The following is a 24525-nucleotide window of genomic DNA, read 5'->3' as shown; positions in this document are numbered from 1 at the left end:
ACAATATTTGATTTCCACTGTAGAAAAAACACAAGTGTGTTTGGCTGCTGGATGAATCAAAAATTTAGATTAAATTTGGTTCAACAAGAAGTTAATGACTCTTTTTTTTTTTTTAATCTGCAATTGCATATATTTGTCTATACTGTAATCTCAGAACCGCTAGAAAATTGAATTGTGTACATTTAAATAACAGCTGGAAAAACTGAGGGTTTCTAAAACTAGACTAGACTACACTTAACTAGTAGTGTATGTCGTGCTGTTGGTCTGAGACAGTGACTATAGGGTTCTTCAGTAGAATACTACTGCACATGATTTAAATGGTCATTCATTAGAATCACTGCAGTAACAAACATATCTTAAATGAAAAAGTGGCATTTTACTGCAATGACCTATGTGCTATGCGACAGCTTACCTCTGACTGGTTTTGCCATTGTGATTTTGAGAGATAATGTATGCCAAATCATGCCCCACGCTTTTTGCTGATCCCATACACAGTTCTTTGCTGCATCTTTTATACATACAATTCTTGGGTTACTCAGCTGCATATCCTCTAGAGCGTTCTGTGCTGTAGAAATTTGCAGGGCTCAGTGGAATTTCTATCAGCTCGCGGGAGGACAAATCTTTTGTTCCGAAATGACTTGTGCTGCAAGAATATTGACCACCGCTACAATGTTTGTGACGCTCACAGATAGTCTTTATGAACCTGTAATTCATTTCTCCAACCACGCATAGGACACATTGATTCCACAGTATCTGTAATGTGTAGTCATTACAGCACGCGGCAGGAGATCATTCATGGCAATCAATGGCCACAAATTTTGCCCCATTGAGAAGTTACAGCCCGGTAGGTAGCCAGGATGATGATTAAGGTCCATGCCTGCTGGTGCCTGTGGTGTGAATGTCTCTTGCAAATACTGTGCTCCAGTTGTGAACAGTCAGCTACTGGCAAGTGGTCACAAATGCAGTCCTGCGTGATATATTATATTCAGCATACACACATATACTCAAACTTGCACACACGCATAGTAACAAAAGCACTTAAATTTTATTCAAATAGCTATTCTCTGTTTCTTTTCATCTAGCTGGAGGCCTTTTACTCCATCTTTACAACAGAGCAACAGGACCATGTCAAGTCTGTAGAATACCTAAGGAACAACTTCCGGCCCCTGCAGGACCTGAACAGTAGGAAAGTCTTTAAGTCGGCTGTGAAAGATGCATGGCAGAAAGATTTGACTGAGATCCTGAGGAGCCCTCACGGCACTGAGGCCTCAAGAGGTAAATGGTGTTATTAATACATTTAATATAATAATGCATTGTATTGTATTTTCCCTGTGGTTTGCACTATAGCACAACTGGTTTAACCTAAGGTGCTCCATGTAACAATCATTACTTACTGTTTTATTATCATTACTTACTTGTAAACTAAGGGCAGGGTCACAAGTATTACACTTAGGTTTGGATTAGTATTACGCAATGTAGAGTGTGTTTAGGCCAAGGTTACATCATACATCAGCAAACACTGCATCCCATCCAAAAGCTACCCAAACCATCTACTTTTTTGCAAACTTACTAAGCCCCTGCCTCTTACTGTTGCCATGCCTGTCAAGTTTTCCAATATCGGACAGCAGGTATGCAGATTACAATGATGACTGTGGCAGATTTATAACTGCAAATTCTTACTAACTTTTTGCAACGGTGAGTCCTTGATTTCAAACAGTGGCAGATAAAGAGAAGCCTCTAATTTCTTGCTGAAATGACAACTGCTGCAGGCAGATTTTATTAACTGTAGCTATACAATTAAAGCTAACATTAGCATCATGAGTCAGTGAAATACACTGTCTCTGCTTCAGTTTTTAAATATTTCCAGCTGGTTTGTATTAAAACAAGAACCCCGCAGAGGGGTCTTAAATATGCACTTTATGGCTGCATACATAATATCATGCTAAAAGACTGAGGCTAAAGCTGCAGGACCTAAGCTAAAAATCTTAATCCTCATCAGCTGATTGTATAAGACATGGAAATAGAGAAACAGCACTGTTCTTGCATTGCAGTGTAGAAGCAGTTAGTTCTATTATTGCAAGTATGATGAGGAAAAAATGATACTCTAACTCTTGGCCTTGGGAGTAATTTTAGGTTACAGCTATGGGTAATTAGCAGGACATGCTTGTGATTGCAGCTTATGTTAGAGCAAATAAATCTACAGTTTGATTTGTTCCTTACACTTTTGCTCCTGCGTTTTTGAATTTGGAAAGAAGAAAAAAGAAGAAAAAAAAAAAAGAGCTCACCCTCCAAACTCCATGCACAATGCTTAACATGAGGAGGAAGCCAAAGTTTGACAGGCCTGCTGTGCTGAGCTATGATTGGACAGTCACTGTTCAGGGGAAGGAGTTCAGCAAATGGCCATTTGGGTTCCACATTGGACTCCTTCCTGAGGTGGCCACACTGTCTACTATCACAGAGACTCTGTCCTAAAAAAAAAAAAAAAGTCCTAGTTGCACAGGACTAGTACATTCTGTAACCATCCCCTAATTGGTTGCTGAGTTTCTTTATGTTCATGACATGTAAATTAAAGATTTGACCACATATTATCTGTCATACCATTTATTTTCGTAAAGACTTTTTTCAGCACTATTTTCTTTCTCGCCGAAAATCTGGCGTCTGCAGTGAAATTATTAATGAGATCTTTGATCATATTTTGGAACCAAATTCAGAAAACTCATCTTGCTGCTCAGCATGGAGAACTATTCAAGCTCAAATCAGTAGGTCACTAAATATTATAGGACTATAGAAGGTAATTCTTTTTTTTTCTTTTTTTTCTTGGTTGGATAGGAATTACTGACAGAGCACATTCTGATGTGATTAAAATCACTAGAATAATAGGTATTAATTTAAATTTCTGGAGATTTTGGGTAAAGCTCATCCTGTCAGAAGAGTGCACATCATTCTCTCGTTGTTACAACTCATTCTTTTATCAAAGAACATATTAATGCCGAGCTCAGATCTCATGCAGGGCTTGATTAGAGCATTTTTGTTCGTCTTTCTCTTTTATGCGTGCATCTCGCAGCACTTGCTTTAACAGAACAGCACAGGAACTATGGAGACTAATGAGAAAGGCTGCTGCTCCTTAAAGTGGTGTTGTTGGTGTCTAGCGGGGAGAATTGATTGGGAATGCCTGTGATGAAGTTGGAGCACTCTAACAGAGCCGATCAGCAATCATCATTAATATGTGGCACAGCTAAAATAGACTCATACAAATTAAGTTGTGAAATTGCTTTTGTGGCATTATGTCAGTGGGCAGAATGAATGTGGACCAGTATCTCCTTTTTTTTTTTCCGCATCCCCTCCCTCTTGCTCATTTTCCCTTTGTGTCTCTTGCATTTCTATTTCTCTGTGTTAAATATAAGAATTCATAGTTGGTGGGAGGTGCTGGTAAACTGTGTCAGTCTTATCTTCAGGGGTGGCATCTGTCAAGAGAGTGTGAGTGTAGGTAGGTAGGTGGGTTGGGGGAGGGGGGGGGGGGGTATTTATCTGCAAACAGTAAATGATGACTTTTCTTGTAAATGTTGTGAAACCCAGGGCCACACCTTGACTGAATGTTCCATCACTGTGGATTTTATAGCCATGAGGGTTGTTTGTCCATTAGAGATGCATAGCTAACCTTTCTGATGTAGAGTACAGGTTACAGATTTGTTTGTGTGGCGCAAATTCATTGTTAGTCCTGTGAGAGCGAGAGAGATTCGTTATCATTTACTCTGGTTATTTTCTCAATTAGCTGATGAATTGTTTTGTCTATAAAAAAAACAGAAAATAATCAAAACACTGCATCACAATTTCCCAGAGCCTATAGTGATGCCATGAACTTGCTTGTTTTATCCACCTTGTATTTCAAAGCTTAAATATATTGAAGGTACAATGAAATAAAAGATAGAAAAGCAGCAAATCCACCTGCTGTAGAAACTGAAATCAAAGAAAATTTGTAATATTTTGTTCCAACTGCTCAGTCGCTTATCTAAGTACTTGCCAGTTCATTTTCTCTGAGTCAACTAATCGATTAATCAAAGTAAGATTATCAACATAGTCTAACATTGTAGTTTTGTTAGGCAGTGTTAATACTGTGGCGTAGTAGCTGTAGCAAGAACCACACCTTATCAGAAGATAAATACTGCAGTTGCCGTGTTGGTATTTAGCCCTCAGATGACATACATAACTTGACTTTCCTGCAAAGCTCAGAAAATGCTCATTATGTATGTTTTATTTATGTAAAATTTTCTTCCTTTGTGTTTTCAATGAAATTCTTGTTTTTCCCACCTTTATTCCAATGTCTGCACACAGCTTCTTTAAAACTTGTTGTGCAGCCTTGAAAGGTGAGAAGCAGTGGAACTGCTGTTTGTTGACAGGAGTCAATTCATCCCCTTCATGGTAGAAGCTGCCAGGAGAAAGATTCATGCTCCACTCTGAGTGGTATTGCAGGCTGAGGTAAAACCACTACCAGCCTTATTTTGGTAGGTTACAGTCTGTGTATTCATGGAAAAATAATAGGATTTTTTTCTAGAGCGTGACTAGCATGTTGGGTAATTTTGTTACTGATGAAAAATTGTGTACTATTCGCTATTTGATTCATACCGTGTCACAGATGAAGTTTGTTTTCAGTTGAACCTGAGACGACGTGACAAAATCCCATTTCCATACACATTTTGAGCAGTTTTAGATGAGAGCTAATTAATTTTGCTGCCAATCTGCCGTTATATTAAAAGGTTTTCATAAAATGAACAACTGTCTAAGATCAGTGAAGTTTCTAATTAACAGAGATGTCATGTTCACTCATCAGTGGAGCACATGTATGAAAAGTTACCCCAGTTATTGTGAACAAATGTTACATTTCTAGCAGAAAGGCAAATAAAAATCCCAACAGCTATGTATTGTATAAGATATTCATCTTGTAGGTCCTCACCTGCTGTTGATTTGTGTTACCAGTGCATCAGTGTTGATGTGAAAAGGATGATGATTGTCATGACAGTAATGATGCAGGCAGTAAAGCCACGACAATGTCTTCAGCTGTTATTAAATGACTGTTGTTGAGTCACTGAAGTTGACAACAAACATCCGATGGGTTATAATACATTTCACACCTGTCACACCTCATCAACACCCCAAGATTTTCTTGCTATTGCGTTTTTCCCCCCTGTGTCCCTCTGACTGATTTGCTTCCACCCTGTCTCCCTTTCACATATCATGGTGCATAATTTGCACCATAGCTTCACTGTGCAAATGGAGAAAACTGTGGTGACAATTTCAATTTGGCAGCAACCCTGTGAGCACATAGTCAGTTGACACTAGATCCTGATTGCTGTTGCCCCAATGTGCTGAGAAGCATGTCCAGATTGTCCCTTACTTATTCTGACATATCCCTTGGTAAATATCCATGCTGCAGCCTACACTGCCACCTTGAGGCTGACTTATAGGTTTTCTTTCATCCTGCTCCTGCATCCTGTTAAATGTTGCACTGACAGAATCTTACAGATCAGGTATGGTCAGGAAGTTGGTGTATTAAAATCCCAGCTCAAAACCCACCTGTTTCTTCTGGCATTCCCCTGAACCACGTCATCTCTCCACCACGTGTCACTTCTGTTACTGTTATCATTGTTGTTTACTGCTCTGTTTTTGTTTTGTTGCTTCCATTGTCCAGCGTCTTTGAGCACCCGGAAAAGCGCTATACAAATTTGATGTATTATTATTATTATTATTATCTGTATCACATGTTTATCGCTAGGCTTGGAATTTCTTGCAGTGTTGTGGCATGAAAAAGACATGCCTCCAGACTGACAATCTGCCCTGACACCTGAGGATTGTGCCTGACCCCCAGGAGTGTTTTCATTTTTAGTTACTGTATTATCTTAACCTTTTATCAAGGTTTTTCAAGTGAAGTGGCTTTGAGCCAAGTCAGAAGCAGACAGTAATAATAGGCTGGTTAAAAGGCAACCTGCATTCTGCCCACACACATCAACAGCCACAAATACATGTGGTCAAGCAGTCCTCCCAACCACAGCCTTTCATTTTGACCAAGCTACATTCAGACAGTGATAGAGTAAAACTGTTTTTTTTTTCTTGTTTTTCTTATCATGCTGCTCCTTTCTTACACTCTCCTCTTCTTTCTGGTCTTTCAGTGTGCAGCAGTGCCCCAGTGAACATGAAGATCCAGCCGCTGAACCAGACGGCATTGATGGTAAGCTGGGAACGCCCTCTGACCGTCTACCACCCACCAATCACCAGTTACATGGTCTCCTACAGCTGGGTGAAACGTGATGTTCCAGATGAAAATACCTTCACCAAGACTGGGGACCAGAGCATGGTGAGTATTATCATTAGCCACTCATACCAGATGAAGGCAGTTTGCCAGGACTGCCTGATTTCTTTCTTTTTCTGAATTTCCTTCTTTTCTTTTTTTTAGATAGATGTGGTTTAAACAGGTCTGATTGGTTTGCAGAGCCTCAGATTTATTTGGCAGGATCCAGTTGTGGCTGGATCAGTGACAGTGTGTATAGAAGGTGACAGGTTGAGATGAACTGTGCGTGTGGCTGTTGGTTGATATTAGGGCCTGGACACTCCCCTGTCATTCACCTGTCTAAGAATAGACACACAGGCCTGTCACACACACTAAGGAGTCTAACTGATATATGTACAAAGTGTTGACAAATGCACCTGTGGCCATTTGTCATTTTTAGAATTTTCTGTCATCTATTTCTCTTTTTTTTTTTTTTTTTTTTTTTTTGGCATTCGTTTAAATCCTAATCGTTCTTTGAAGTAAGTCTGTGTATTATAGGGTCAAAGATAACTTTGAACAAAAGCTAATCTAAACAAAAGCAGTATAAACAAAATGATATATTCTCTTTTTATTTTAGCAGTATGAAAACCAATAATCAATTCAGGTCTGGTTTCAGGCAGTGCAGGCAGCTCTTTGAAGACAAAGTGTCTTCTTTTAGTAACAAATGCAGGCAACTGTGAAAGTGTAGTTCTTCAGATCTCTGCACAGTTTTTTGACACCATTGATCATATAATTCTGCTCATGTGCCTTAAACATTAAGTTATCACTGCAGCTCTTACTGTATCGCTCCAACAGAACATTCACTGTCTCGACAGAAATATATCTTCCCGCTGCAGGAGTTTACACCTACAAGGCTGTTCTTTTTCACACCATATATTCTTCTTCCTGGTCACATATTCTTCCATTTGTGGGAATCCAACACCCAGCTGTGCATCCCTTTAAAGCCCAATGACCCCCCTCTGTCTTGACAGTCTGCATGACTGCCCCTTTAGATGTACACAGTGCAGGGGCAAAACACTCACCCACCAGTTCAAAGACCTGGGATCTGTTTCCTGGCAGCTGTAACTCCAGCCAGTGTCTTGTGTTCCAGTAAACCCAGTTGTCATTGTCGTGGGTGAGAAACTGGTGAGGGATCTTGCATTATTGTTCCACTACTGACCTTTTACTGATCGATTAGAGCATCTGCACAGAGGGGTTGGGAACTGAGGAGAACGGTGTAAATATTTGCCCTCGCTACATCCTCCCTTCCTTCTAATGCTCAGAAACTAGCTAATGCATTAGCTAATAACCAATTACTGAGCATTAACTTAGAAATTAGTAGGAGCTTTGGGACTGCGGGTGTTCCTTGATTGCAGTTTATCTATGGACGAGCAGGTTGGAATGAATATGCAATCTCAGGCCTCCCACAGTGAAGAGCGGCCTCATAAATGAAACTAATTCTATTCTTGGCTAAAGATAAATAAACATTAATTTCTTCCCCTTTAGATTATTGTAGTTCATTTAACTCCTACACCCCTCAGGGGTCCATGTCTCACCTGCTGCTTGTTCAGAAATCTGCCACAAATGTTATGTCTGATGTTGAACATAGAGACCATTTCAGTCCCTGTGTGCTTGTTACTTTCTGTTTTTAGCATCCTCTCACTACATTTACTGAAGTTTTCACTCCCCATCGGCCACACTGCACAGAGGTCCTCCGGCAGAGCTGTCATATTTCTGCAGCCTTGTGTTCATTTTCTGTGTTCTGTGGTCTGTGGTGTGAGACAGAGGAGGACAGAATATTTTCCATTAGGACCCGTGTACTGTTGAATAACTTGCTTCAGAAGCTTAGGCGTCAAATATGAAGTAGAATAATTTCTTAAAATCTATATTTGAACTGTGAATGACTGGTGAGACTTGTTTAACCTGTGAAGCTTCTTGGTGTGTTTTTTTTAAAGGGGTGGATTAATATAAATATTTTTTTTGTTGTTATCAAGCAATATCTTCATATTATTCTACACACAAACACACACACATATATATATATGGCTGACTGAAAGAATGATTAATGTGTCCATGCGATGCTCTGTCTAGTTTTCCATCCATACATGGAGTCGATCAGTCTCTTTACCGACAGTATTCTCTCCACTTCTCTCTTCTGCTGTCAGTCTTTCTTATTTTGCCCACTTCATTTCCATTTCAATTTTCAGTTTGTATCTCTGGACACCTTTATCTGAATTATTTTAGAGCAATACTAGCTCTGCAACACCAGAGGCAATCACCCAGCCGTTGTGAGGACCATTTTAATATAACTAAAGCCAACTGCAAACCACACAACACAATTAAATTAGGCAGGAAATTAGGTTTTTAAACTGCATCGAACTTGTGGGTCATAGAGTGTGGACAGAACAGTAGCTTAGAGGAGGCACTAAGAATTAACAGCATACACACATTTAAATGTATTTTCATTACAATTAGAAACATTATTTACAATATTTTTGCAAATGTGCGTGGTTCTTTTCTCTTGCAGAAAGCAGTCATCACTAATGTGTCTCCTGACGCCCTGTACCTGTTCAGAGTGCAGGCAGTATGTCAGCGTGACCTGCGCAGTGATTTCAGCCAAACACTGCTCTTCAGAGGTAGCTGGTGGTCGCTGTTTATTTTGAAATAGTTTTTGCAACTCAAGGACACAAAATGGATTTCTGAAATTCTTGCTTCCTCTTTTGTTTTCCAGCTAATACAACAAGAATATTTGAAGGGTCTCGTATTGTGAAGACTGGGATGGTGAGTTGACCAGGAGATGGCAGTGCACATTTTGTTTTTTCATTTTACTCACATTCATGTAGTGCTGTTGGGCAACCACTGTTTTTGTACCTGTCTCCCTCAGCCGACGATTTCTCCAGCATCCTCAGCAGACATGGCTCCAATAAGCTCTGGTTCTTCCACTTGGACGTCGTCTGGCATCCACTTCTCCATCGTCTCCATGGCAACGGGAATGGGCCCCTCCTCTAGTGGGAGCCAGGCCACTGTGGCATCAGTAGTAACAAGTTCCTTGCTGGCAGGCTTGGGCGTTGGCGGAGGGGTCATTTCTTCTTTGCCCAGCTCTGTCTGGCCCACACATGCGCCACAAGCCACTCAGAACCCCACCCGTCCCTCCGCCTCGCCTGCAAAGTCCAGCACTGAGCAGGCAGCGCCCCAGGGCTCAGAGACAGACACCCTGTCTGAGGAGAACCAAGCTGCACGTGAAGGTGAGGAGGAGGAAAAGGAGGGGGAGAGGGAAGGAGAGCAGGACGAGGGTGAGGATGAGAAGAAGAAAAAGAACAAGACTGCACCTGATAATGAGGAAAAGCATGGGAACAGCACCGTGGCCAAAGAGCCTTTAATCCCCACCCCCGCATCCACAGCCAAAGAGAAAGGACAAGGGAAGCCTACTGTCAAAGGCACCACCATACCTGCAAGCACTGGCGAGGAGCAGTTGGTCAGCGTGGAGAAGAATCCCACACATGTAAATGCAGTCTCTACTCAAGATCCCCGTAACGACAGTGCTGAGATGCAGATTCCCCAGAGCTCCACACAGTCTCCTAAGATCAGTAGTGATGGGAGGAGTCTCTGGCCTGTCTCTGTCCACATTGGTGAGCAGATCTCTTTCTTTCACACAGATGAAACACAGTTCCTCTCAGTTTATATCTTTTCCAAACAGAAAAAACTTTTTTTTTTCCATTTCTTCCTAAGCCTTGTTCCCTTATCAGCTATCATATGAAGCAAGACTTCTCTCCAAAGCAGAATTGTGTAAACACTACCAACAGTTATGGAGCCCAATTTAACATAACAAATAACTTGATTTAAGACAGAAACTACACTGGTTACTATCTCAGTCAAAGACAAAGCTTCAGGCTTTTGTGTCAATACGACACAGAGGCCTGAAGGCAGAAGTGAGCTGTCTGCCAGAGGGGTTCTGCCTCGAGGAATTCCTTCAAGCATATTTCAAAAGAGTTTGCTTCAAGGAAGAGCGTTTTTTGAAGATTCTTTTTGCCAGATTTTTTACCATCCTCATCATCATAATGTTAGAAATAGCCTTAAGTATCATGGGCATTGAGTGAACACTGTAACCAGGCAGTCTGTGCACATGCTGTACTCAGGACTTTTTATACAACCACATTTTGGTTTGAAATTCATTGTCTTCTGTTTTTATCTTTATCAGTCTCAAGGGATGCACACATTGATGGGTTAATGTGCATGTTTTACCATAATAGGCCAATAGGCCTAGGTTTATTATTCTCTATAGCTTTATTTTAAAGCTAAAGGTTGTACTATACACTTTAAAGTTAGAGAGAATATTTTTATCCATGTAATATGTGAATGTGTTATGTTCCAGACAGGACAGCTTTGTCCAACGTTACCCGAAGCCCTCCTCCGGGGATGGGCAGGATGGTGTGGATCGTCCCCTTGGTGGTGGTGTCTGCTCTCACTCTGCTTTGCTTCATAATGCTGCTGATTGTGATGGTTTACTGGAGGTGAGAGGGAATTTTAATATATAAAACTTTATTTTAGAGGGGACATTTTACTTCTAAAGGAATTTTGTTAGAACACTAAAGTGTCATTACATCAAGTGCTATTACGTACAGAAGTGCTTTCGTCTCGATAAGGTTACCACTGATGCTGAATAACTGAGCTGCCCCTCACCCACACTGACCTCATCCATACATTTTTTCACACTCACATTGTAGGTTAAGTGACACACCCACATGAGTGTCTGGATTTTCCAGTCTGCCTGCTCCACATTCTGACCTGTCTAGTTTGATTGCGTCTGTTTTGAAAAAATGCATCAGTCTCAGTCAGTCTGGTAGTTAAGACGGCTTTCCTGCCTGCACGTTGTACATCAGACCCATCACCCACCCGAGTGAGGGGCTGGCGACCTGAAGGCCCTGCACTGCCAGCAGGGGTCCCAGCTGTGTACCAGCTGTGTCCATTTTCCAGCCATGCTATTGGAGCCCCAGTAATTACACAAGCCAAGCCACTGGCACATGTGGGATGGCTAATGAGTTACAAATAGCACTGTGGACCATTTCCTTGGCTGGTCCCAGGCATATTTACTGTTTGTGCAGATTCTGCTCCTAGTCGGGTAAGATTCTGTTTGTTTACACTCTGAGAAATTATTATGATTATTATTATTATTTTGGTTAATACTTAAAATGTGTTTGATACGTTTTATAAATTCTTCAGTAGGATCTCTGCAGCCAGTGTCTATGGGCCAACAATACCTACTGTGGCATTTTATGGTGTCAGATAGTATAAGACTGTGATATAAATAAAAGCCTAGTTATCGGCTCCATAGAGGTGTTAAAAACGCAGACAGCTGAAAACAAGATGACTGTAGCGGGTTCAGACAGTGGATGAATTAGAGAGAGTTGTGGTATTTGAGTAGAAGAGCAGGGGCAGCTTTGAGTTTAGAAATGGCCATCACAGCTGTTGTTGTGACAACTCAGACAGTTCACAGACAATGTCTGTTTCCCCTGAGGAAAAGACCATGATGAAAGATGAAATCAACCCATTCACACTGTCTTTACTCTTCATGCTCTGCGTAGTCTCTCTTGGTGACAGTGCAGCTATTAAAGCAAGCGAATGCCTCTGCTCACAGATGTTTTGGTCATTAACAACTTCGTATAATAATCCATGAGATTTATAAATGTTTATTTAAAAAGTACGTAATCAATGGACCGTCTCCTGAAGTTTAATGTGCTTGTCTTATTTTTAGCTTGTTCGTTTTTGCTTGTTTGGATAATCTAAGGTTATGAGTCTAGCTACAGTGGAATTAATTGCTGCAGTTACAGAACACATCTGGAAGCCTCTGAGGCTCGAGGTGTTTGTTGAAAACTCACAGATGTTGAACTGAGAGCAAATTCCATCCCGTGTTCGTGACTTGGCGATGCCAGTGTTAAATGGGATGCCTAACGCCAGTTTCTTTACACCTGACATTCATTCAGAAAGCTGATTTCATCCCAGTTTCAATTCCCCCAAGCCAAATGATTCTTCTGAGACCCAGGAAGAGAGTCAGGGAGAAGGTGTCGACAATTCTGGTTCGTTACCTGCACCATATCTACACCCGTAGGGAGCCATTAGATTGTGACGCAAGCCAGGGGGAGCTCTCCTCCCCCATTTGTTTTTCACCCTCCCCTCTCCCTCTTTCTCACTCTCCATCTCTCTTTATCTTTTAAATGCAGTGCAGCCTTTTTTATTTTTGTTCCATCAGTCAGTTAAAGAATGTCTAGCATCTGCTCCCTCCTCTGCATCAAGTACAGGTAGGATTAAACCTGGGAAATTCTGGCACTGGGTCTTTTATATGCATTGCATTGATTAGTATACATTGTGTATGTGTGACACTGTGTGAGGCTGGGGAGGATGTGCAAGGTCCTGAGGAGCTTAAAGGTTTCTCACTTAGACAACATCTCTGTTTTTCAGGGAGTTGTTAAAAATGAAAGAATTTTAGGGTTTTTTTTTCTTACTTAATGTAATGCCTCAGATTAAAACATTTTTATAAATCTGTAATATAAAGATAAATGACTTAGGTACTCTTAAAAAACTGTGGCTGCTTTGAGGCTATAAGTATTTAGCAGTGGTTTGAAAAGATTTTCAGTCTGTGAACTTTGGACCCTGAGCTGTGTAAAATGCACACCTTGTTGTCCAACAGGGTGTGCATTGGCTTTGGATACAGCAGGAATTGCCTGCAGATAAGGGCTGGATTTCAAAACTTTCATCTGATCAAAACAAAGATCAAGTTTTTATATGAACATTAACTTTTTGAGCAGCACTTTTTGGCAACAGTCACAAGTGTTTTCTCTGGAAAAATGTACCTTTAAGTTGATTTTGTTATCCTCAAAATGTAGCGGGATCTCTTAAAAGTGGTGTGTGTTGCCCCAGAGAGGGAATCTGGGGGGAGGAAATGTGTTTGGATTAGTTGTCTTCAGTTTGAGTAAAGAGCTAAATTTGGTGTTGCGCCGTGTGTCACAGAGAGTTGTTTACCTGTTCCCTGTAGTCAGCTCAGACAGTGTTTCCAGGAGCCGCTCACTCTAACTGTGTGCAATCGGCTGTGTCCCAACTACTCTGGGGTTTTCATTAGCAGTTTTCTGTCGTTCTTATGTCATTCTATTCAACATTTAGATGCTGATGTTGACAGACCGGATCTGAGAACAATGGGATAATGACTCCCTAATACACTTTACTGTGGCATTATCTATGCTGATAGTGTGTGGTTTCACTGTGCTGCTCTCTCTGCGTCCCTGTAGGAGATTTTTCCAGACAGCTCACTTCTATGTGGAGGAGGGCAGCTCTCCACGGGTGGTGGCCAATGAGAATATTCCAGTCATCCCCATACCAGGTGAGCCATGTTTTATTCATTATATTAGAATATTCAGACATGTAGGGTTCAAATACCCATAATTTTATGTTAAAGTGTACTTAAAATTCAATATTTGTTTCAGTATTTTAGATCAGTGATTCCCAACCAGCGGTACTTGTATTACAGGGTAGGGCTCTTGTGTGGTGCTTCTGTACCCCAGAAGGTATTTCTGCAGTTGCTTTGGGGTATGTGAAAATGTTGTAAGGTAGCTATGGGGAAAAAAAAATAGAAATTAGAATTGGAATAAAACACATATAGATCTAAATACATGTGTGCACTCACATTAAGTCATATATAACACCAGAACAGTGTGTTATATCAGTGTGTGAAAACTAGCTATTTAGCAAGCAAGCAGATATGTTGAAACAGCTAGCTAAAAGTAACGGATAAACAGGTAAAATATTTGAAAGTAATAGGCCCATGGTTTGAGTAAATTATGGTGTTGATAGGGGGTACTTCATTTCATTTGATAGTTCTTTGGGGTTACATCTGACAGAAAAAAGGTAAAAGAACCGCTGAATTGTTGTAAATGTTGTAGTTCTACAGTACACACTCGAAGAGAATGGAATTATATTAAGTCTTTTATTAAAATTCTCTCATTTATCCTAATAAAGTGCATCTTTAAGACTGAAACTGAAAAATTATCAAAATGACAAAGGAATCTTGACCTACTTTCAGTGATTTATGCCTAATGATAGAGCACACATCCACAAGTCACCATTAACTGTTTTCAAATGGTTTTCTCTATTACCTTAATTGTCTACATTTGCACAGTTTCTGTTCATTTACATGTGAAATGACTCTTGGAGCAGCTCTGTGGGAGCTGTGTGACTGGCTTTTCTTAGCCTTTAATGTTCCAGGCGACAGTGCAGTGAGAGCTAGTCGATATCAGATTTTACTTTAACAGTTGCTTAAAGCTCGGGGACATTTCAAGTCTGTAATATAGTTAAAGAGTTGACAGCTGATGCCAGTATTGACTCTGCATTCATTCTGCTTTTATTGCTTGGGTTTTCTCATTCTTTTTCCCTTTATCTCTTCTTCCTCCTCCTTTCTTTTCTTTTTCTTCTACCCCCTTAGAAACTATGGCAATTTTCTCACAGCACATGTATTCTGAATGACCATATACTTGATTTAAATTGAAATGTTCAAGAAAATGAAATTCACAGAGCTGTAACTTTAAGGGCTCAGAATTTACATTATTTATTTTCATAAATATTTGGAGATATTTAAATGTTTTTTGTCAATATTTAAATGTTTTAAATCTAACATGTCAAAATTGAACCACTGTTAAAAGTATTGATATTTCATGTGCTGCTGTGGGACATTCAAGCACGTGTTAACTTACCTCTGTACACTTTTATTTCCTGTCAAGAGAAATTGTGCCTAATCAGCCTTAGTTCACTTCAGTTTCTAGCTTCTAAAGCCACATTTCACCCAGAACAATTCTTAAGAAGTGATTAGACTGATAAGACTCTCAACTATAATACAGGGGAGGAAAGACATTTTGATAAATGAACATATTAACAAACCAGAATTCACCTTTACGCTGTGAGCACTGAGGCAAGTAAGAGCCCTAGAGGCCCCAGCTGGGAGGGTGTATTAGTTAAGGCATTGGCCAGCATAAGCAGCGATGACAGCTGGGTCCCCTGCACTATGGTCCCTGTGTGATGGTGACCAGCCTTATCAAAGATCCCTCATGTGTGATTTGGGGTTGATTTGGCTCAGATGAGACAGATGCTCCCTCCTATAAATGCTCAAACTACTAATGTTAGGTGTTTGTGATGAAGGATGGCGTGCAGTATAAAACACAGTTTTCTTTACAGCACATTTACTGACTGGTTGAATTTAAATTGCTAAAATTTATAAATTACATTGTGGTGGAAATTTCTGTAATAAAAAAAACTCATAAACAAAGGGTGTCTTTCTGAGTTTTATTGTCACACTTGCAAACTCACACAAACAGCCATCAATAGAGTTTCAGGCAGAGTGAGCAACTCCTTTTCTCAATCTGTATTTATACATTCTGTAGTGAGGCCATCTGGACTAGAGGAACTGTGACTCGTCGTCTCTTACCAGACAGTCTGCAGCTGCATCCTTGACACACAGAGAGATAAAGAATGCTGATATGTTTCAAGACATCCTCCCATACATGCTTAATAGGAATACTGTGGCTATGTCCTAGAACATTAACTTACTTTGCTTCATTATGTACCTTATCACTAATGTTGTATTTTGCTTTCAATCACAATGTCAAAATGACCTTGCCTTACTTGGTAATTATTTTCTCTTGGCTTAAGACTCATAGATCTTCGTACAGCATCTCAAACATTTTCCTTAACTCCTACAGACACATATCCTGTTGTTGTGCAGGTGTATATTTTCAACATTACCCCCCCCCCAAGACACACGTTAGTTTCCTTATGTGTGTTGCCAATATACTCTACACATACTGTAAGCTCATACACGTACTGTACACTCTGTGCATGTAGTGGCTAATAACTGACCCCTCCTGAAACCACAGGATATCAGCCACACACACAGTAACTGGAACTATGCTAACTGTTCTGTGTTTCTCCTGCAGATGACATGGAGGCCATCCCTGTTAAGCAGTTTATTAAACACGTCATGGAGCTCTATAGTAACAACCTACAAGGTTTCGCTGAGGAGTTTGAGGTATGCTTTCAACACCACTTCAATAATGATCAGTTTTGAAGTGTTGTTAACCTTTGCTACAGTAGTAAACCACGACTGCAGAATAAATAAGAGCATATTTTTCTTTTTTAGTCATTCTGACATTTTTGGTTTTTAGTGAATTGTGTCAGCACCATTCAGCAGAATGGATTTCCTTACAAATTTGTACGCCCCTTTATTATCTGTGGTGAATGTATTACTTTTCAGGTCAGCATTAATTTAATTAGTCCAGTTCTTCGCTTTATGACCAAATACCTGCTTGACTGCTGATTCCCATCAGCCTCAGCTGTAATTAGCACTAAGCGTGCTAACACGTTTCACTAAGATTAACATGGCTAACATTACATATCCAAAGCGTCAGCATCATCACTGTGAGCATGTTAGCATGCTAACATTTATATTTGGCTCAAAGCACATCTGTGGCTAAATAAAGCCTCACAGAGCTGCCAGCATGGCTGTACACTTTCTTTTCTGGATTGAAGTAAGTTACAATAGACTACTCAGCACAATTCACTGTTGAGTTCATGTCCCCCTCTTCTGTGCAAATGTTGTGTGCAAATGGGCCTGCGTCTGAACAGTGGTTAGAGATTATTTTCTGCATGCGTTTGTGTGCAGGGTTGCTAATTTAGAACAGATGGCTGAGAGAAAGCTGGAGAGAAAGATCAAGAGAGACGGGGGTAATTAGAGAAGGTCTGTCTGCTGGTTGACTGGGTGGGAACACACTCTCTGTGTAACCAGGTTAAGGAGGCGAAAGCTTCACCCCTGAGAGGATTCCTCTTAATTGGGGTCATTTGATGTGAAGCTTGTGCGCATAATTTTCAAATGCACCACAGTGAAACTGTGTTGGAAATGATTGTTGTATTTTAGGGGTGGGTGGGTGCACTGTGGTGTAGTGAATAAGAAGAGAAGAAGGCCATGCTACTGGAGGATTGAGTTCAAACCCCATTGGCAGTAAGCATCTGCTCTGTTGAAGCGCCCTTGACCGAGACACTGAATCCCTGCCAGAGGTTCAGCTCCACAGTTCATCCTGAGCTCTGAGCTTCTTATGCAGAGGGCGAGTTGGGAAAAAAATGTTTCCCTTTAAAGACCAATAGTACCACAGAAAATGAAATCTGAGAAGTTTTACTTAAAGAAATAAAAACACAGTTTCTGTGAAAACACTGTAACAGTTTAAGTAAATATAACTTACTTACAGGGGGTAATTCCATTACATCTTCTATCCCAGTTTAATAAAATCCATCTGTCTTATTTCTTTCTCTCTCCAGGAGGTCCAACGCTCAACAGCAGACCTGAAAATCACAGCAGAACATTCCAATCATCCTGACAATAAGCACAAAAACAGATACATCAACATTGTGGCCTGTGAGTCAGCTGTAAAATCTGATTATGATGTCTACTGCTGCGGGATCCAATAATGTTTTAATAACATGTTTTCATCCTTTTAATAATTCACACAAATATGTCAATGCTTTCCCCTAGATGACCACAGCAGGGTGAAATTACGAGCTCTAGCCGGGAAAGATGCCAAACATTCAGATTACATCAATGCCAACTATGTAGATGTGAGTTTTACCAGCCACTTGTCATGTCAGAATCATTCAGGGCTTTTTTTTTTTTTTTTTTTTTTTTTACAGATATCTTGGGTTTCTTTTTTTGTATATAAAAGGTTGTGTAAGTCAGCTGCTTGGTGCTGTCTTGAATGAAACAAGAGTGTGTTGTGTTAAGAATTATTCATGGTGCTAAATGTCATGCTGTCTGCTTAATTTAAAATATCAGTTGAGGTATCAAAATCCTAACAGAGCAATAAAAAGTCTGGTATCTATTTTAAAAATACTGATTAATGTATAAATATTTACACTTTCTGTCGGATGGAGGAGCGGACTGCATGACCTGCTAATGTCTTGTGTCAGTAAACCAGTCATATAAGCTGGATCAGAGGCTGTGGGTAATTGATACAATATTGATTGCGTCTTACCGGTAACAGTTCTCCACCACTCTCGTGTTTCAGGGCTACAACCGTCCCAGAGCTTATATCGCCGCTCAGGGTCCTCTCAAGTCTACATTTGAGGATTTTTGGAGGATGGTGTGGGAGCAGAACACTGGAATCATCGTCATGATCACAAACCTGGTGGAGAAAGGGAGAGTAGGTTCAATTCCATCATTCAAAAACTGAAAATAGAAAACTGAGATGAGTGTGTTTCAGGCACGTTGAAATATCATTCCCTGTGTGTGTGTGTGTTGTGTCCTTCAGAGGAAATGTGACCAGTACTGGCCGACAGAGAACAGCGAGCAGTATGGAAACATTGTGGTGACGCTGAAAAGCACCAAAGTGCACGCCTGCTACACACTGCGGCGTTTCCTTATAAGGAACACTAAAGTTAAAAAGGTAACTGAAAGTCTGACTCATGCTGCAATAAACTGTTTTCTCACTGGTGACTCTTCTTCAGATCTGTTCAGATGAGGTTTTGCTTTTTTCAACCTGGATCAGGCTCCACCAGCTATTCTTAAATCAGTTACTAAGTCAGTTACTAAGGCTAGAGACTCGAGGCTACATTAGCTTCAACTAGCATAACACACCAAAGTCTTCAACTGAGCTGTTTGTGGTCAAGTTGCATTGTGGATTAATGTAGGTACCAGGTTTTGACAAGGAATAAAAAAAAACTGCATCTCTGGTTCTTCTGCATCCATTTTTGATACTTTTTGTTTAAACTCTCCATTGTGAGTCCAGCAGTGTCATTAAGGTGCTACACTAAATTAGTGGGGTACGTTTTGAAGGAATGTCCCACCTTGTAAAGACCTTAATACGGTGTAAACTGCTAATCGTTTGCAAATATGACTGTTTTATTTATCTCTGTGTACATCTGTGTATATCTGTGTACAATGTTTAGAGTCAGAAGCATTCAAGGGTCCTCTCTGCTCTTATGTTTAAGGGCCAGAAGGGGAACCCAAAGGGGAAGCTAAATGAACGCATTGTGGTCCAGTATCACTACACTCAGTGGCCTGACATGGGAGTACCAGAGTACACCCTCCCTGTGTTCACCTTCATCAACCGCTCATCAGCAGCTCGCACTGCAGACATGGGCCCTGTCCTGGTTCACTGCAGGTACAGTTCATTATTCCCGAGCTCCTGGGCTAAATGAGTGTTACTCATGAGCGTTAGACACTCATATTTGCTGACCTGGTTAACAGCTCCCTCTATAGGCCTGCCACTATGTTCATATTGCTTTTTGCTCTCTGCTCTTCAGTGCAGGGGTTGGGCGCACAGGAACGTACATTGTCATTGACAGCATGCTGCAACAGATCAAGGACAAAAGCACAGTCAGTGTCCTGGATTTTCTCAAACATATCCGCACACAACGCAACTACCTGGTCCAGACTGAGGTAAGAAGCCCTAAATCATCTCTTGTGCTGGGGAACTGGATTCCTTCTCCTACATTAAAAAAGGTCATCTAGTATTAAAGAACGGATAGGGAGTTATGAAAGCTGTTCAGTTTGATACTTTTGGCTCAGGTAAAGGTCACGCTTGCTGCAATTTCATTGCAACACAGTACAGACTGTTCTATACTCACCACAATACAGATGAGTGTATAGCATCAAAATAGTTCCACGCTGGTCCTCAATGCCACAGTTATGCATTTGATTCTCTAACTTATTATATAAACATTATTCCTGTGTCCTCCTTTCCTTATGTGCATTTAAATACCACCTACCTCCACTATCAGGTTTGTCTATCAGATTATGTAATATATTAATTAAGAAATAAGTGTCTGGCAGTCGCTGGTGGTAAGTAACTATATATGTAATTATAAATATTATGTTTAAGTACATGTTTGAGGCATTTAAGCATTTTATGCTACTATATGCTTCAACTCTGCTACATTTTGAAGGCATTTTATAGTAAAATCTCTATATCACAGGGTAGAAACCATTTTTATTTCTTTTTCAAAATCTGTTTTTTATTTCAGATTGGCATTTTTCCCAATGATAATTTTATTCCATAATGCCACTTTTCATCACAGTCTCTGTCTGTCAGTCAAGTGAAACAAGCTGACTGGCTGTGATTGGCTGTTGCTTCCATCTGAAACAGTCAATCACATAATTGGCTCTGCCCTCTTAGTGCTGGAATTAGATAAATATGACCTATAATTAAAAGCTGAATGAAAGACAATTTCATAATTCTAAGCTGAATTCTGAAAGTATTTCATGGTGATATTGTCTGTATTTATTGACATGACTATTTATTTCATAATCTCCTATTATTATATATAATTGTGAACACTCTGGGTCACCCCCACAGGAGCAGTATGTTTTCATCCACGATGCTCTGAAGGAGGCCATACTGAGCAGAGAGACAGAGGTGCCCGCCTGGCAGCTCCACAGTTATGTTAACAGCATCCTCACCCCCAACTCAACAGGCTGCACACGACTGGAGAAGCAGTTCAGGGTGAGTAAACCTTCTGGGGTTGTGACTGGTCTGGTTAGACGAGCTGTCACCGTCTGCAGTGGCAACATCAGCCGAAATGGAGGCGGTCTTTGGATCAGAAGCTTGTTAGCTCCGTGCACGGTAACTTTCTACCAGACGGGAATAGACTGAGATCTTCTCTGATGTTGGTTTTAATAAAGTCATGTCTGTCACCCCTGCTGCCTTATGCAAAGCCTGATGAATGTTTCATCAAGCTCCTGCTCTTTCAACATCAGGAGAGACAAACTAATTGCTCCTGCATAATGTCACTTCCTCCTGAGCTTCACATGCTTTTTATTAATGTGAAAGACTTGCAATTAATCTTGGGTGTTAAACAACATTATATCTTATTTTTCACGCTTGATTTTAATTTCCAGTGACTCCCGGGCCTAAAATCAAATTTCAAATCAAATTCTGGTCTTTGCCTTCTCTCCCACCAGCTGCTGACTCAGTGCAACACACGCTTTGTGGAGTGCTTTAGTGCCCACAAAGACTGCAACAAGGAGAAGAACCGCAATTCCTCAGTGGTTCCCTGTGAGTATCTTATCTGTTACCACAGCATGCTTACAACTAAGCTGTGGTTTTGGAAAAGCAAGGTCATATAGAACATTTAAAGCTGCCGCAGTCCACATTCAGGGGTGTCAGGAGGGTTGGCTAGAGTGGGTTTGCATAACAATTAATACATGCGGCCGTCTTGAAAAGATTTTTACAGCGATGAGATGTTTAATTTAAAGGATAAAGCTCCATTTAAAGCATTTTTGACAAATATAATCTGTCCTGTGTTGATTACTTTTCCCTCTCTTTTGAAATGCAAGACAGTTGGAATCAGAATCAGGACATTTTCTAATGTAGATTTCTACATTTTCCTATTTTCCAGTCTGTAAATTATTAAAGACAGTTCACATTCCAAAATTAGAATCTATTTCCATAATCCTATAAGTTAATCTTTCTATGCATTCTCGGTTCCCTGACAGGGGAAACAGAGATACTTGTTGCTATAGCAACAGTGGGGACTGGTAATGAATGTGTGCATTATCATCCAGTGCTCATATTATAGAGCCCTGGTTTGTGATTTAAAGTGTGTTTTTCCATTTCTCTGCCTCTTTCCAGCGGAGCGAGCAAGGGTCGGACTCACCACTCTGCCTGGAATGAAAGGAACAGATTACATTAATGCGTCCTACATAATGGTACAGTGTTGTAATTTGAGTCTGGCCTCTTAAAACTTACTGTGTATTTCTTCAAGAATTTTATTGGCCGGCCTGACAGTTCTTCAAGATAATTTAATATCTCGGAAAATGATGAGATCCGTCTTTCAGCTTTCACAATCATCCATGAGTGATTATGAGTGGTCCGAGCTTATGAGGGAAAGGCTAACAGCTCACCTCTGTCTCCTCAGGGTTACTACAGGAGTAATGAGTTCATCATTACCCAGCATCCCTTGCCCCACACCACCACAGACTTCTGGAGGATGATTTGGGACCATAACGCTCAAATTATTGTCATGTTGCCTGACAACCAGGGCCTGGTATGCAGCAGTGAAACATCTGTTTTTTTAAATCAAGTTTCTTTGTTTGATTTGTCCTTTACTTCTGCTTCACACAGAAAAACAGAAACTTGGCACTAAAATTAAGCATCAGTGAAAATGTTTAACAGATAAAGTACCCGCACCGCTGTTTCTCTGCAGGCTGAGGATGAATTTGTTTACTGGCCAAGTCGGGAAGAGGCCATGAACTGCATCGCCTTCACTGTCACACTCATCAGTAAGGACAGACTGTGCCTCTCCAACGAGGAGCAGATCATCATCCACGACTTCATCTTAGAGGCCACACAGGTACCTGGCCCTCCGCCTCATTACACATACCATACTTTGTGTTTTATTATCCTGACGTGAAGAAAATTAGCCATGGCATTAATCACGTCATGTCATGTGTGTTTGCTTCTCTCCCGTGTGTAACAGGATGACTATGTTCTGGAGGTGAGACATTTTCAGTGCCCTAAATGGCCAAACCCCGACGCCCCTCTCAGCAGCGCCTTCGAGCTCATCAGTGTCATCAAGGAGGAGGCCATGACCCGAGACGGCCCCACCATTGTGCACGATGAGTACGTTTGTGGTTACCTCTGTGTTGTCCTCTGTCAGCACGGGAAGAGTCTTCATACACCAGATGATTTTGTCAAGGAATTTTAAGTTCCAGGGATTTTTATTTTTTAATATGAACATGAAGAAATTTGTTCAGTTTATTCTCATGAGATCCAGCCATAGACTAGCCCAGGACTCTGTGAATTTATAATACATTTGATTTTTGTCACACACTGTCGGTCTTGCTTATTGTTTTATGTGCTGTACAAAAGCCCAAAGGCTGTATTTGGATCTGGATGTTTAAGGGTTCAGAAGTTGTAAAAGATCCTGTTGTACAACTGCTTTTGATTTGTTCCTTGCTAAACTGTGCCGTTTGCAAACGGTAAATTTGGTAAATAAGGCACTAAATGTTGAGTGTTTTTCATGACTTGAGTTTTGAGTCCTTTGGTCCTTTGGTATATGCCAGCACTGAGAATCTACAGACAGCTACCAGGATAAACAAAAACACTCTAAAACAAGTCTCTTAGTAACCAGGCAACCATAACAACTGCCACAGTGGTTCCCAGATGATGTCTTTCCTACAGACTTCTGTGGCTACAGCACCTAAGCTGCTATTAGTGGAAACATTAGCAAGTTTAATAGTCTTCATCAGCGAAGGTCCTGACAATCAATCATACTTCTCTCAGACGGTTAGGAATCCATCTGAAGTTGTCACAGACTAAATAACAGGCCACTCCATCTCCCCACCCATTTAAACCAGATGCTAACATGATGCATAATTGCATCATTTCAGCGTGACATAATTGCTAACAGCTAGTTTCTGTATGGAAGAGGCTGCTTGCATCACACATTTTTATCCTTTCATTTACTGCAGTGTGTTACATTTTTGGCAGCTACGTGTTAGTTGCAGAGGAGTGTACGTATGTTAATAACTTCACAATCTGCAATTCATTTAGGCGATGATGAGATCTGAGCTCTAAAACCACACACGAGAAAACAGCCCCGCTCATTGTCATTTGAAGCAATGGAGTTAATCTGAGGGTTTAGGTGGTGTGATATTAAAAGTGTTTGATAACACATTAACAGGAGTGGACTTTGAGACAGACGTGTGACCTACAGAGCTAATTCTAAATATTTCCTCTCAGGTATGGAGCAGTGTCAGCAGGGATGCTCTGCGCCCTCACCACTCTGTCCCAGCAGCTGGAGAACGAGGGCGTCGTCGACATCTATCAGGTGGCTAAGATGATCAATCTCATGAGGCCGGGAGTCTTCACTGATATAGTAAGTCTATGTAAAACACAAACACAAACTCATTCGGCTCATTGTTTTGGGTTTACTGCAAGAACCTTAACTGTTTTCACTGCAGCAGGCAGATATGATATGATTTATAAATCATATCAGATTTATAAAATGATAATTTGTCAATGCTGTGTTTGCAGCTTGTTCTGCTGCCCCCAAGTGGCCAAAAAAACAATTAATACTGCTTTAAACATCACTGAGCAACGTTTAAAGCTGTGCTAATTGATATCTGGCTACTAAGGGGCAGCAAAAAAAAGCAAACATTACCCACATCACTTCAGAGCCATATTCTCATCAACATC

General features: G+C 40.7%; 1 protein-coding gene across 1 annotated transcript in view; it reads left to right on the top strand.

Moving 5' to 3' along the window:
• Nucleotides 1-24525, top strand: part of ca16b (carbonic anhydrase XVI b) — a 103192-nt gene that overhangs the window by 75294 nt on the left and 3373 nt on the right. Inside the window, exons 8-28 of the mRNA XM_041033779.1 lie at nucleotides 1083-1275; nucleotides 6165-6349; nucleotides 8829-8937; nucleotides 9033-9082; nucleotides 9186-9930; nucleotides 10674-10812; nucleotides 13582-13673; nucleotides 16276-16367; nucleotides 17651-17747; nucleotides 17865-17947; nucleotides 18394-18528; nucleotides 18637-18771; nucleotides 19316-19488; nucleotides 19631-19766; nucleotides 20683-20829; nucleotides 21288-21381; nucleotides 21958-22034; nucleotides 22244-22372; nucleotides 22532-22678; nucleotides 22805-22947; nucleotides 24070-24205. Coding sequence (XP_040889713.1) covers nucleotides 1083-1275; nucleotides 6165-6349; nucleotides 8829-8937; nucleotides 9033-9082; nucleotides 9186-9930; nucleotides 10674-10812; nucleotides 13582-13673; nucleotides 16276-16367; nucleotides 17651-17747; nucleotides 17865-17947; nucleotides 18394-18528; nucleotides 18637-18771; nucleotides 19316-19488; nucleotides 19631-19766; nucleotides 20683-20829; nucleotides 21288-21381; nucleotides 21958-22034; nucleotides 22244-22372; nucleotides 22532-22678; nucleotides 22805-22947; nucleotides 24070-24205 — 3237 coding nt within the window. The remainder of the gene's footprint in view (nucleotides 1-1082; nucleotides 1276-6164; nucleotides 6350-8828; nucleotides 8938-9032; nucleotides 9083-9185; nucleotides 9931-10673; nucleotides 10813-13581; nucleotides 13674-16275; nucleotides 16368-17650; nucleotides 17748-17864; nucleotides 17948-18393; nucleotides 18529-18636; nucleotides 18772-19315; nucleotides 19489-19630; nucleotides 19767-20682; nucleotides 20830-21287; nucleotides 21382-21957; nucleotides 22035-22243; nucleotides 22373-22531; nucleotides 22679-22804; nucleotides 22948-24069; nucleotides 24206-24525) is intronic.

This window comes from Toxotes jaculatrix, chromosome 3 (assembly GCF_017976425.1).
Source record: "Toxotes jaculatrix isolate fToxJac2 chromosome 3, fToxJac2.pri, whole genome shotgun sequence".
In the NCBI taxonomy this organism is placed as follows: domain Eukaryota; kingdom Metazoa; phylum Chordata; class Actinopteri; family Toxotidae; genus Toxotes; species Toxotes jaculatrix.
The sequence above is the reverse complement of the archived record's forward strand: the minus strand, read 5'-3'. Positions and strand labels throughout refer to the sequence as shown.